A 14,542-nucleotide genomic window follows, 5' to 3' on the forward strand; every position below is an offset into this window, starting at 1 on the left:
ACCCAGTCTACTGTCTACTAATTAATAAATGCGAATGATAACTTAATATCAACTTGGAAAATATCACAATTATCATACCTCACCACAAACTATTATTGTATTTTGAGGAGAAAAAAAAAAGGCGAAAAAATTGATTGAATCCGTTTTTTTTAAACCTATATGTCATTCCAAAACGTGGTAGAGTTTGTGTATAATTTTTGGGTTTGTATTTTAAAATTTGTGACATCTTAAAACTCTTCCAAGCTTAGCAGAGTTTGTCTGTGGTTTTTGGGTCGAGAAATATTTGATCCTTGATGGTTTCTCAATCCAAAAATCACAGTCAAACTCTGCCAAGCTTTGGAATGACTTGTCTGCCACCAGATAAGTCCGACGACCATATTTTAATGGAGGAAATTTGAGACTCCAACCCCTCACAAAGGTTGAAATGAAATGAAATGAAATGAAATGAAATGAAATGAAAAGTGTTCAATAAAAGAGCAAATAGAATATAATTTCATTGACACTAAATTAATTAAATTAGTAATCTTGATAATAAACTTAAAAAGACGTAATAGAGATAAATTCTTGAATTTTTTAATTTATAGAAATTCTTGAATTATATATTTGAAGAAGCGATATATTGTCATTTAGTCTATTTTTTTCCGGATAAAAAATGAAAAAGGAAAAATAGAAAGTATAGATTTTTTTTTTTTTAACCCAATAGAAAGTATAGATTGCTCCTTCTCAAATATCTCTTTTAACGTCTCATCCCATGCTTAGCTTTTTTTCTTTCTTCCCTTTTCTCGCTTTCAATTATTTCTCCTTTCTATAAGAAAACATCCTTCTCTCTTCCATCCATGGAAGAGAACGCTGACTCTTCTACAAAACCCATAGAACTTTGAATGAAACTCATAAATCGCTCCATCGATCATATCAGAGAAACACTTAAACGACGCGATATGATAATGAGCCTTTGCGACAAAACCACGTCGGTTTCTTCAAACCCGCTCTTCTCAACGATCGTCACTCTCTACGCCCTCATATTCCTGTATTTTCCGACCCACTTCACCGCCATAGTCTTCTCTCCGGTCCTCGTACTCACCGCCGCTCTCTTGCTCTCTCTCCTCCGCCTCGGCGCCGCCCAGTCACAGAAACGACGAAACGACACCGAAACCACCAGCTCAAACGACAGGGAAAGCACTGTCGTTCAGGCGGAGGAGGACCACGACCACGACCGCGATGACTGGTCCGAGTCGGACTCGGATCCTGAGCCGGGTCTCGAACCGAGTCCGGTCTTCGAGGTCTCGTTCGTCCAGTGGAATCTGAGAGCGCCTTTGGAGATCATTTACGAAGAAGACGAAGAAAACGACAGCAAAGAAGGTGTCGTTTGTAAATATTCCGAGTCGGAGTCCGATATCTCGTCGGACGGCGATATCTCGGGGACGGGATTTTGGGGGTCGCCCGAGAAATTGAGGTTCAGGTGGGAAGAGGAGGACAGAGACGATGACGGGCTTATCGAGATCGCGTTGGATGGGAATAATTGCAAAGGGAAGAGAGTGTTGGATTTTCACGTTGACGAAGATAATCTTATCGAGATTGACATTTCCTCTCAGCAGGTTTGTTTTAATGTAATTAATTAATTAACTAGTGCTTATCAAATCTATAAAGGTCGCTTTGGTCGTTTTAGATTTAGAAAGAAAAGAAAGCGTATTTTATTGCTTTTTTAATCTATAATTAGAAAGGGAGAAAAAACAATTACATAGGGATCTTTTTTTCTTTTGCTGGTTTTACCTTTTTAGTGTAATACTTTTTTTTTAATACTGTAATAACTATCAAACTGATGCTCTGATCATGCCAAAAAAAAAAAAAAAAAATGTATGTGAAGAATTTGGCATCAGATTCAGACCCAAAAGACTTTGTATGTTTTGTGAAAAATGACTAATCGACCCTATATTCACTGTGTGTTTTGAGATATGTATCAATTATTTTCAACAAATTCTTGTCTTATAAGTATGATCAATGATTAAAATAATGATACCCCTAGTGATATCGGTACTCTAATTTTACGGAGATACTGATTATCGACAAATCGATAAGTATACATGTTAATACCGATATTAATATCATTTATTAGAAATTCTAATTTAGAATTCATTGAGATACCGGTAATAGACAAATATTATATGATTAATGTTTATCATATTCAAATAATATCTATTTATCAAGATCCAAATAGAAATGAAAAAAAAATGCTTACGACTTATGTGAATTGCATAATTTCTTGTTGGACTAAAATTTTGGCAAAGCTCGGTCTAAGATTACTTGGAAATATATATTTATTATGTTTTTTTTTTATATATAAACTGAAGATGATCACTTTGGCTTTTAGCTTTAACGCTTGCATATTTTCTCATTGGACTACAAATTTTGCAAAGATAGGACTAACTGACTAAGGCTACTTGAATATATATATATTATTTTATAGGGAAAATAAAAAAAATTCAATTTCGCTTTAAGCTATAATGCCAAGAAAAATCAAGTACGTGCACATGTGAAAAAAAAAAATCAATTCTTTCTTAAATGTTTTATATCATTGTTAACTGTAAAGCTATCCTAAAATGTAATTTACTTATCCTGAACATTTTTAATATCATTGTCTTACTAATTTATATTTCATAATTTTTTTATATTAATTTTAAATCTAATGGACATTTAGATTAGAAAAAAAAAAAAAAAGCAGCAATTCTTTTACTTGATTACAGTTCTGGCCCCAAGGAGCCACACTGGCTCAGTGTGGGCTTATACCCACGTTTAGCTTTTCTTTTCTATATATATATATATATATATATATATTTTAGTTTCTTCCAGATATTAATTCATTCGCCAAGTTTAAAAGTACATTTTTAAAACATAAAAGTAATAGTATATGAGTTGTTTGGTTTTACAATTTGCCTACGTTTATTCATCTATTGTATTCAGATTTATTTTCGTCCTTTAGTTTAGAGTATTATTCTTTTTTAGTAAGAGGTCCGCAGAAAATGACGGAACATAATTTACACGATCATCGTGTCACGATGACGATAAATGTATATAGGAAATTCAACATCTTTTGTACCATATAAGGGTCCCCTTTGATTATCAATGTTTGCATTTGTGCTTTGTCTTTCACTGAAAACAGCAGGGGAAAAAAAAAATCTAGTCGGGTATGGAATGGTCTTCATATTTATTTTTTTTTATATGAATTTGCTTCTATGTGGTAATTACCAACTGGTTATAAAGACTATTGTTATCAAGTTGTACTGCCATGTCGGTGTGCCAGCTGGCAAAGGCATGTCTAAAGGAGGGCGTTGGGTCGGAATAGACCGACCCGAAATTTTGGTTCATAATTGGACCGAAAATTTTCGGTTTGACTCGCGTCGGAATTCTGACCAACTAGAAAGGAATATTTTTGTTCAGGTTGATTTCGACATTGTTCACCTAATTAAAAAATATTTTTTTAAAACCTAAAATATAGTCTATTTTTTAAAATAAATAAAAAAAAATTCTAGTATTATTTATGAATAATATCAAAAACAATATTGGAATTTTAGTTCCGTAAACAATACCAGATTAAAATTCTAGTACCGTGAAAAATGACGTGAACAAATTTTTGATTTTGTTCCATTTCAGCTTTCCTTGGTTTAATTATGACAAGGAAGGTTATTATTTACGTATGATTAAATTTACAAAAAAATTAGAAAAATAGCCAATTTAAATGTTTGATATTGCTAAATAGTCAATGTTTGATAAATATTAGGTAAATAACCATAAATGATGATGTGGTTTAATATAACAATGGCTATTTACTTAATATTTACGTTTGTAAATATATAAAATTGGTTATTTACCTAATATTTACAAAACCTTGGCTATTTAGCAATTCCCAACGTTTAAGTTGACTATTTTGCTAAATTACCCTTAAATGTGTAAAAATTATTCTTTTGTCTAGATTTTCAATCTGTTTTTTTTCCTGGGATTTTATGTAGATCCTCTCATCTGAACACCAATTTTTTTTTCATCACATCATTTTCATTATATGCATTCATTGCATTACTTCAACAAGAGCGAGAAAATTATTTCAAGTTTTTTTTTTCAATTTTTTTTTAACATTGTATGCATACTGCATGGTACTCTGATGAGCCCAGCCATGAGGCATGACTCGATAAAAGTTTGACCATATATGGTTCGTCATATATAACTAGTCAAGCATGAACTAAAATTTGATTTATTTGATCGAGTTTTCGGCTCTCAGATACCAAGTCCAAATTAGGTCGTTGCCGTGATCATTCAAGAATTCGAGAGCATGCTCGCGTTAGAAGCTTGTAACTTAACTCTTTTACGAGTTTATGAAGCTGTTCATTTAAAATTTGGAAAATGACCATGAATACTATTAATCGTACTTCACTTACCGAAATTTTGAAGAATTGTTTTTTAATTTTTTTTTATTTTAGTCAATTACTTCAACACCTCTATTTCTTCACTCTCTAACTTTTTCTCCCACTCTCTGATTTGTTTCATACGCACACAAAAATGGTTATCGATGCGAGTACTTCCGGCCACACACCACACTCATATTGGGTATAATGCAAAATAAAGATAATTTGACTTGAATAATTGGCTTATTTGTGCAAGTTATTTTAGTATGATCACTCATCAAAACCGACGGTTCTAATATATGCATCTTATGACATGTACAAATTCGGTCATTATTTGCAAAATTTGAAGCTTAAATGAATGAAAATTTGATGTTGAAAGTGTGTCGAAAAAGATACCATAAAATTGTGAAGCGAAATAGGTGTATTGTGAAGGAAAAAAATATTAAAAAGTCTCACGTGAAATAAATATGTGGATTCTGTAGTGCATATATAGACTTGCGTTGAATAAGATTTTGGGATCTCAAAGGTTACCCAATTTCGTACATGCATTTGTCGAAAGGGATGACTTAAAGCACGTTAAAAATCAAACACACATAAGGCCACAATAGTTGATGGATAGGTCCAAACAATCTGATAGTCTTCTTCCACTTTCGAAACGCTATCGAAAGCATTCCTTCCATACCGTTACTCACAGAAGCGGTATTTCCGCTTGACTAAATAATGCATCGGAGTTGGAATTTCCAATAGCTTCCAGGTTCGATGCCCAAGATTATATGAGATAGTGACTAGATTGCTACGAAGGTCAAACAAACTCTTTTCAGATCTCATCTTTTCTATTTTCTTGTTTATAAGTTTATTTTCTTTTTTATTTTACTATCATTTATCTTTGTTGATTAGTACAATTAGATGCGTAGAAGATAGTCATGAATAAAGCAAAATTTCCATGATCAGAGCCTTGAGTAATTTTCAGATTTTTCTTACAATTTTTATCTTGTCTTTATCATTGGATGGTTGATATAAAATCTAATACGTTTAATGAGTCAAATATGGAGTTTACATGGATAGTTTAGCCATATAAGAAATAAATAGATAAAATATCAACAAAAACTAATGAATTGTAAATATAAAGGAGGATTGTGATATTTAATTAAAAATGAGAACGGTAGTTATTTGGCAATTCACAAACATATACTTAAGAAAATAGTTAACATTTTGTTTATTTTGAAAAGTAGCCATTTCTAAAAATAACAGAGTGAAAATATTCAAAATATCCTTTCCTATTTTAACAATATTGCAATACCACAAAAGTGGTCTATACCACATTTCATGATTTTCGAATTAAAATCCAACGATATATAAAACAACTGTCATAACCCATGTTTGACCAATTCAAATTAAAAATTGAATATCTAATAATAATAAAAAAAGAATAACCAACATTAATTAATGAATATCGTATCTCGTGAAATACACAAGCTAAATATCGAAGACGTGATTTATTTTTGTGAATGTGCACAAAAAATAAACGAGAACAATATAAGGTTATGTTCTCAAAAAAAAAAAAAAAAAAACAATATAAGGTTATGTGTAATTTTTTATGTTAAAACAAACACATTACTCAATTGCCTTAAAATTAACCAACACAATATCCAACCTTTTTTTTTTACCAAATAAGATTAAAATCAGCTATTTTCTAAAATGCTAAGAAATTAACAAAAAAATTCAATAATAAAAAAAAGCATAGAATAATTACCAGGAAAGTCAACGTAATTAAAGATGTATTCTAAACTGCTCGATGATATATTCGAAATAAAGAATAAACTCCGATTGTCTATACAAAATCATCCGGATAAGAGCAATGAGAGAGGGAAACGATAGGTGGGTTTGGACGAGAATAGAGCTCTAAACACATCTTTAGTGAATGCTCAGGATTTACCACCTGAGGTAGTTGCGAGAGGTGTTTAATGAGAGTTTTCCTTGCATGCGTTTATTGAGTGACGCATATTTGACTTTTCGGCCTCAAAAATTCTTAATCAACTTCTTATGGAATATTCTCATAAGATACTACAGCTTCAAAACTCAAAGTGAAACGTGCTCATATTATATAATTTTGTTAAAAGCAAGGATCGAAATACCGTTATCGTTACCGTTACCGTTCCGAGCTTCAGAATTTACTGGTAACCTCTGGTATCGTAAATGAATACCGAGGAAAGTAGGAAAAAAAAAAAGAAACCGGTACCGTTGAACTTACCGTTACAGTAGAGGAATACAATGAAATACCGTATTTACCGAGGGGAATTCAGAAAAGAAATATACAGAAAACATACAAAGTACGTAGGATAAAATTCATAAAATTAAAAATAGTGTACAATGTTTCAACACAATACCAAATTACAAACACAACAAAAAGTAAGTTCAATAGTGCAAACCAAAATGATAAAGTTCAACACAATCCACCAAATACTATAGTTCAACAAATTCAACATAGAAAAAATATAAATGACTACTCAAAGCGACCGTATGCAGCGGTCATACAGTAATCATACCAACTCATGTAATGTGCACATGCACGAAAGTACATGTTCAAGTGATAGTCGTACTCATACTGAGATGAAGCAACAAACATGGAGTGGAGGGGATAACCTAGAACTGGTCGTACCGTTTCGGGAGCTTGACTTGATGCATAGTACTCCTGGTTGTAGCTGGAAGATCCGTCATCATAAGAGGACTACGTGCCTTGAGGACCAATTGATACCGATCCGAAGTTGTAGGACAAGTCATCAACGTCATTGCTAGACGTAAATGACATGGCATCATTCATACCTCCGCCCTGACCTCAGCGCCCGTATCCTGAATAAAAAAAGGTAGGGTGATGAAGACGATCATAATCTTCTTCCGATGGTGCGTATCCAACTTGAACACCGCCGACATCACCAAATGAACCTCCAGCACTAAAGGAACCTCCACCCCGATATGAACCTCCACCACCTCCCCCTGATCCATCTTCATCTCTATCTCCTCCGCTTGATCTACGACTTGAACCTCCGCCATCTGAATCCGAACTGTCTCCGGATCCGCGTTAAGGTTGGACGTCCTCGTTCAGCACTTGCTCCGGATCAACTCCATGCTCTCGAGCCACTTCAGCTATTGTCGGATCCGGGTTTTGGTTGACGTCGTCCATGTGAACTTCGTCAATCCAGCAGAGCATTTCGTCTTCTCCCTCATTGTCATTCCCCGACATTCTTGTAAGATGTAACCTACAAATTAACAAATCACCTTTAGTAAATTAAATTAAACTAACATTCATGAATCGTATTCACAAGATCTAACATATTCCTGGATCTAAATGAAAATTTAGAATAATTCATAACAAAGTTCAACATAACCATAATCATCACTAACTAATCAAATAATTACAAAATAATTCGGATTAATTACAATAAAATTATAAACATGAACACAAACTCTAAAATTAAAAACAATTCATAACAATTTGGTCATAAATCATTAAACAAGTTCAACATAACTTTAATCATCACTAACTAATCAAAAAATTACAAAATAATTCGGATTAATTCTAATAAAACTATAAACATGAACACAAACTCTAACATTAAAAACAATTCATAACAATTTGATCATAAATCAATAAACAAGTTCAACATAACCTTAATCATCACTAACTAATAAAAAAATTACAAAATAATTTGGATTAATTACAAAAAAAATTTAAACATGAACACAAACTCTAAAATTAAAAACAATTCATAAGAATTTCATCATAAATCAAAAAACAAGTTCAACATAACCTTAATCATCACTAACTAATCAAAAAATTACAACATAATTCGGATTAATTACAAAAAAATTAGAAGCATGAACACAAACTCTAAATAAACACCACATTCATGTTCACAACTATCAATTTATACTTAATCTTCAAGAATTATCAAGAAATTTCAAAAATTAAACTCAAAATCATCAAAAAACCTAAAGTGGTCGGGAAGCTCACCGGGAAAGGAGTAAACCGGCGGGATCTGGGAAGAATTCACCTTCGTCGCGTCGGGAAGCTGGCGACACGGCGGGATCCGGGCGGGATCTGGGCAACTCCTCACTAGGTCGCGGCGGAATTTTGGAGAGAACAAACCAACGCAAATGATGTTTTTTTAGGAGAACCCGGGTTTTTATACCCGATTTTTTTGTTTTTTTTTTTAAACTGAACTGGACCGGGAAGTGGGAACCGGGTTCCTCACTGGTTCCCGGTCCGGTTTTCCCGGAATCACCGGAAAATTCCGATTTTAAAGATTCCGGTGCCGGGGAGTTCAAAAAAGGGGATCCCGACCGGTTCCTGTCCGGTTCCCCCGGGATTTCAATCCATGGTTAAAAGTTAAAACCATTCCATTTCCACCAACATATTCTATTACTCCCATCACGATATAATAATGAGATAATGGCAGATGTGAACCTGGTTGGAAAAAAAAATTATGCTTTGACCGAACTGAAATTCAGGTCAAACTAAAATAGACCATTTTATTTTGATTATTTTCGACATTATTTATGTAACAGAAAAATTATAAACTTAAATATACTCTTCTCCTTTCCAATAAAAAAAAATATTAGTACCGGAATGGTACAAAAAATTTTGATGTGGTGAAACCGTGAAACTATCAAATTAGAATTTTTTATTCTGTGAACAATGATGAATAAAATTTTCGATTTGTTCTATTCTATATTGCATTTAATGTTTGTTTTAGGTTTATATAATATTTTTTTTCACGTCTCTCCACATTAGTTGATCGTGTTCCTGTATTAGTTATAAAGGTTATGTCAAGGATTTAATAATATTGTACTTCATACATTCGTGTGTACTATTATTCATTGAATATGCTCAATTGTATTGATCACTTGATTAAAATCAATTATGTTATTGTACTGATGATATCTTCAAAACTAATGATCAGGTTATCTCCTTCCATATAATAAAATCTCCATTGTCATAGAAAAAGTAAATATAAATAAAGTTTGATCAACTTCTAAATATAGTGTTTTAGTAAAATATTGAAAATACGATTCAGTGTATAAGAACTTATTATTTAAATCCCACAAAAAAATTTCTTTATCTTTTTTGAAAGTTTGGTTCATATCAAAATACTGGTGTTTTTAGTTGTAAAACGTAGCAAATAAATTTATTTTAATACTTCTTCAAGAATTTTTTTATTTATTTATTTTAGTACGACAAGTTGAATAAAAACATACAGTTATATATACATCATACCATTCTTATTTTTTGTCCATCTTAAAAATAAATTATACAATTTTCCGAAAAAGTTCTAAACAATGAAAATGTGACTTTTTTAAAAGAAAAATTACGAAAATAGCATATTTAGGATGTAATATTTCCAAAATAGTGTCCTATTTTAATCTTTTTTAACATAACATTTAACAGTTATTTTTTCTTATATACGAAACTGTAAACAATAAATAAAATTAAACGCAGTAAAAAAAAAATTAAAAATAAAAACTAAAAGCATGAATAAAAATTAAAAAATGATTGCTTAATACTTTAAAAATATTATACGCAGTAAATATAAAGATGTTATATACTCTTGTAATAAAGTATAAAAACTATTATCAGAAACGATTGCCATATTTTTAAAATATAAAATCTGACTCTTAAAAGGAGAAGAGCAGCCAAAATTCTTGATACGAGTCGCTGACCTCGCTCTCCGCGACAGGACCTGGGACACGGAACGTCTTAACGCCTGGTTTGGCCCGGAGGATAGGGCTGCCATTCGGAGAATCCCGGGAATCACAGCTTTTACTCTGGATGCTCTTCGTTGGCATCACAATCGAAACGGGGAATACTCTGCCAAGAGTGGCTATTGGGTTGCCTCGGAGGCATGCGACGTGGCGGAACCCTCAGCCCCAGAACCTACCCGACGCTGGTGGTCTGCCATCTGGAGACTACACCTTCCCCCTAAGGTTCGTTTCTTTCTCTGGAAAGTTTGCAGAGGCTGGCTCCCCACTACGGCACGCTTTCTCACCGGGGTATGGAAGTTGACCCGAGATGCCCTCGTTGCGGGAAAGAGCGCGAATCCGTCTTCCACGCCCTCTGGTCTTGTAGGGAGAGCAAACAAGCCTGGAAAATTCTTGGTTGGTGGCGGCTGATCAAGGATGGGTACCAAGGTGATATGGTGGACTTTCTCACTTGGATTCAAGATTCCTTTAGCTCGAGTGAATTTGAGGCTTTCGTGATAATCATGTGGAGCTCGTGGAATCACCGAAACGCTGGGATCCACAGCAACACTACACGACCCGTTGCGGACCGAATCAACCTCACACTGCAGCTACTGGAAGACTTCCGGGCGTCTCTTTCCTCCAAGGCGAGCGGCACAGCTACCACGATATCTAAACCCACTCGCTGGTCTCCTCCTCCACCTGGGACCACTGCTATCAATACCGATGCCGCTTTCTCCAATGGAAACAGCTGCGGGTTTGGAGGCGTTCTTCGCAGCAGTACGGGCCACGTCAAATGCTGCTTCTTCGCTCAAGGTAGCGGCGAGATCGAACCTCTCATTGCAGAGGCGCTTGCTATTAAGCGGGGACTGCGCACAGCCATTGATCTTGGACTAAAAGATATTGAAGTCCAAACCGATTGTCTCACCATCCCGACTCTTCTTGCGGGAGCCCCCCTTCCCATCACCGAATGCGGAGCGGTCCTTGAGGACATCAAGCTTCAACTCCCCCTTTTTGATTCTGCTACGATTATTCATACGCCCAGAAAATGTAATACTGTAATTCATCTCCTTGCTAAAATGGCTTTGAATTTCCACGCACTAGCCATCTGGTATGACTACGCTCCTCCCGGTCTGTGGGAGAGCATTTTGGCAGATTTGCCCAATTAATGACTAGTCCAAGTGACTTTTCCTCAAAAAAAAAAAAAAAAAAAGTTGTATCATACAACTTCCTTGAAAAAAAAAAAGTTGTATCATGCAACGAGTGACCATCTTCCAGAAGATTCAGCCAGAAAATTACAGGTCATAGTAGAATAACGTGCATTTTTATACTTCTCTACCTATTCTCCAAAAATTCAGGGCAAAGATTGCCTCTTTTTTCTTGAAAATCGAGTGGAGTCTCATGGGTTCCTTCAAAAGTGCTTATATACTTTTTTAATGGCTCAAAATAAATACAGCTGTGATTTTGGGTCAAAGCATGTGATATATTTGTGACGTCAAATGTGTTTTCCGGTTTGGCAATTGGCATTAGGGGTGAAACTGGATCGGTTCGGTTCGGTTTTTGACAGTTTTAGTATCCGAATCCGAATTTTCGGTTTTTAAAAACTCGGTCCAGTATCCGGTCCAATTTAGTCTAAAACCGAAATTCGGTTATCCGAATATTCGGTTATCCGGTTTCTTAAATCCAGTATCCAGTCCAGTATCCAATTTTTAAAATTCGGTTATCCAGTTTGTAAAATTTCAGATCCAGTTTAATATCCAGTTTTATAAAATGGATATCCAGTTTCTAAAATCCAAATCCGGTTTGTAAAAATTCAAAAAACGAGTACAAACGACTCTTATAAAGCTCCAAAATGACAATACATAATCTAAAACTGAGTAAAAAAATAAAATTCAAAAGGACACTCGTCTCCAACTACCTGCACATGTAAATATCATAATATAAAATTAAAATTACTACCCTAATGATCATAATAAACCATACAACAATTGAATTTGTGTGTTACCTTTATAGATCACATAATCAAGTTATAGTAGCAGTATGAGTTGATATATGAGAAGTTTGTTCTTCTATGACAACTTGACCATCATGTGTTAATAATAGTGACATAAATTTGTTTTAATATATATTTATTTTTAATTAAAAAAAATCGGTTAAATATCCGATATCCAGATTTTTTCAAAATCAAATCCGATATCCGGTCCAGTTTTGTAAACCGGATCGGTTATCCGAATCCGAATTTCGGTTAGCTGACGTGGCTCCGAATTTCGGTTTCGGTTCGGTTTGGATATCGGTTTTATCCGATTTTCGGTTCGGTTTTGTACAGCCCTAATTGGCATTCACTCCATGCTGGCTCTCGTACTTCGTTTGTTTCACTATTGGCTGGAAATAATAATAATTATTATCAAATAGCAATACGTAAATAAATAAATAAAAGATTACACAACAGCGATTTTTTTTTTTAATCATCTGAGACAAGAATGCATTTCTTTAGATTTATGCTTCCTAATGCTTGTACTAGCAAAGAACCAATTGGTATATAACATGCAAAGCTAGTAAAGTCAAACTAAAACTACGCAACACATGATGAAACTCGCGTTACTCGTCATTTTCATGCTACAAAGCCAAAAGAAATTAGAAAAAGACCCACCGACGAATAAACAAAGAGATATTAATTCTTTCATTTTTCTTGGCCACCAAATATTTTTAAAGGGGTCTTGATTTCCAGTATCAAAGTACAACGAGGAATGTACTAAGATATTAACCAAAAAAAAAAAAAAACCGTTGAAGACTTTAACATGCTAAATTTGAGGAATTGAGTGAGTGATTATCATTTCTTTGGTAAATTAATGTTCACTAGTAAATAAGTCTCATGGTTCAACAACTATACTTATTGTTTAGTAAGTGACTGGGGTCATTTTCAATCATCTAGGCTTTCGCTTATATTTGAGTTCAATAAGCCGGCAACAAATGAATTTGGGTCTGATAACTGACGATCATAAGAAGAGCAATTAACTCGCGCCAAAAGATGGAAGAAGGATGAGTCAGAGAAGTCAAACCGAGCACAGTCAAGGGCTAGGAGAGTAACGATCATTGACCACGAAATTTTCCATTTTTAGGATCTAGCATTTCAAATCCATTCTTTAATGTCTACAAATATTGTGTAAAAGAACGGTTCATGTACGTTATTTTTCAGCATTATCTCAACTCTACACAATTATACTGTAATACACCAAATTCAATCAATACAATATTATCTGTTCTACTGGTCTCGTCTAAGTTCTTCTCTTTGTTATCTGTTTTGAGTATCGTCAACGCGAATTCGAGGCCCATGAAATAATAATAAATCGATCTTTCGTGACTGATTTGATCTCGGATTTTTCAGACTTCAACAATAACCGTTCTCTTCTATACTAAAATGAAGGTTGTTACTAACAACAAAAAAATTGTACTAATATAGGTTATTTTTAACTTATAATCAATTTTTATGAGTTTTTATCTCCGTTTTTCATCTAGGTAGCTCGACTTCTCCTGCGCTAGTATTTCTCTTCTTTCTTGACATTCAGTCAATTCTCCTCTCTCCTAAAGACTCAATCATCGGACGTTTTCAAATTTTTTGACATGTGACAACAAAATTATATGGTAATCGATCTGACATTTTAGGACAATATAATTCGGGTTAGTCTCTCTTGTATGAGTATTTTTGTCTCTATCGTTTGAGTATGCTCATCGATTATAGAGGTGATTCTAAAAGAGTCATTTGTGTATTTGATTGGCTAGGAGTTTTCTTGGTTCCGATTCATCCCAATTTTTTTTAGAGTCATGTGCACTTTCAACTCTATTATTGATGGATTTAGAGGTCGGGATTTTTATATCCTATTTTGGCCTCTTTTATCAAAATCGGTGGTTGTAATTTACTTGTTCTTAAAAATAAATTATGATTTAATCTTTTTTTAAAAATAATATACCTAACTTAATTAATTGAAAAAATATATAAAATAATTTGAATAAGAGAGTCATGTGAAGTTTCTTTAAACTTTTGAAGCACGGTTAGGTAGCCGACCCGCTTTTCGCTTTCCTAATAAACTGGATTCTCTCTCTTACCTAATAAATTGGATTCTCTATTTCCTTTGAAAGACCCAGTGGACGATCACGGATCATCTACGAAACTAGCCCAACGCGTGACACGTGGCCGAATCGGTGGGCGGGTCCCATATCCTGACGTGTCAGTCATGCGCAGAAACAAAGCTCCTTTAGAGGTACACGTGTCATGTTTTCTTGCGAGCCAAGTCACGGCTCGTGAATAAAATAGGGCAAATATATACTTATAAGCGCCGGCACAAAATAAAAAAAGAGCAGAAAGACTACTCAAAGTCTCAAACGCAACACGTTCCCATTCTCTATAAGGTAAC

The 14,542-nt window shown here is 34.1% G+C and overlaps 2 protein-coding genes across 2 annotated transcripts; both read left to right on the top strand.

Annotated features, from left to right (window-relative positions):
• The first annotated feature begins 746 nt into the window (after nucleotides 1-746).
• LOC149386064 (uncharacterized) lies at nucleotides 747-2,007 on the top strand. The gene has a single exon (XM_089626660.1). It carries the CDS (start codon nucleotides 882-884, stop codon nucleotides 1,617-1,619), a length of 738 nt encoding a protein of 245 aa, XP_089482786.1. The 5' UTR covers nucleotides 747-881; the 3' UTR covers nucleotides 1,620-2,007.
• Nucleotides 2,008-7,699: 5,692 nt separating this feature from the next.
• On the top strand, nucleotides 7,700-11,299 carry LOC149386065 (uncharacterized). The gene is made up of 3 exons (XM_089626458.1): nucleotides 7,700-7,706; nucleotides 10,075-10,292; nucleotides 10,406-11,299. Exons 1-3 carry the CDS (start codon nucleotides 7,700-7,702, stop codon nucleotides 11,297-11,299), a joined length of 1,119 nt encoding a protein of 372 aa, XP_089482584.1.
• Nucleotides 11,300-14,542: the final 3,243 nt, after the last annotated feature.

This window comes from Urtica dioica, chromosome 9 (genome assembly GCF_054948205.1).
Source record: "Urtica dioica subsp. dioica isolate 48M chromosome 9, U.dioica_male_clone48M_v1_H2, whole genome shotgun sequence".
NCBI classification, from domain to species: Eukaryota; Viridiplantae; Streptophyta; class Magnoliopsida; order Rosales; family Urticaceae; genus Urtica; species Urtica dioica.

Excerpts from the sequence above, each read along its gene's own strand:
- LOC149386064 (XM_089626660.1), top strand. The coding sequence starts at position 882 with ATGAAACTCATAAATCGCTCCATCGATCATATCAGAGAAACACTTAAA.
- LOC149386065 (XM_089626458.1), top strand. Across the intron at positions 10,293-10,405 it reads GCTATTGGGTTGCCTCGGAG|AGGCTGGCTCCCCACTACGG; the intron begins GCATGCGACGTG and ends GAAAGTTTGCAG.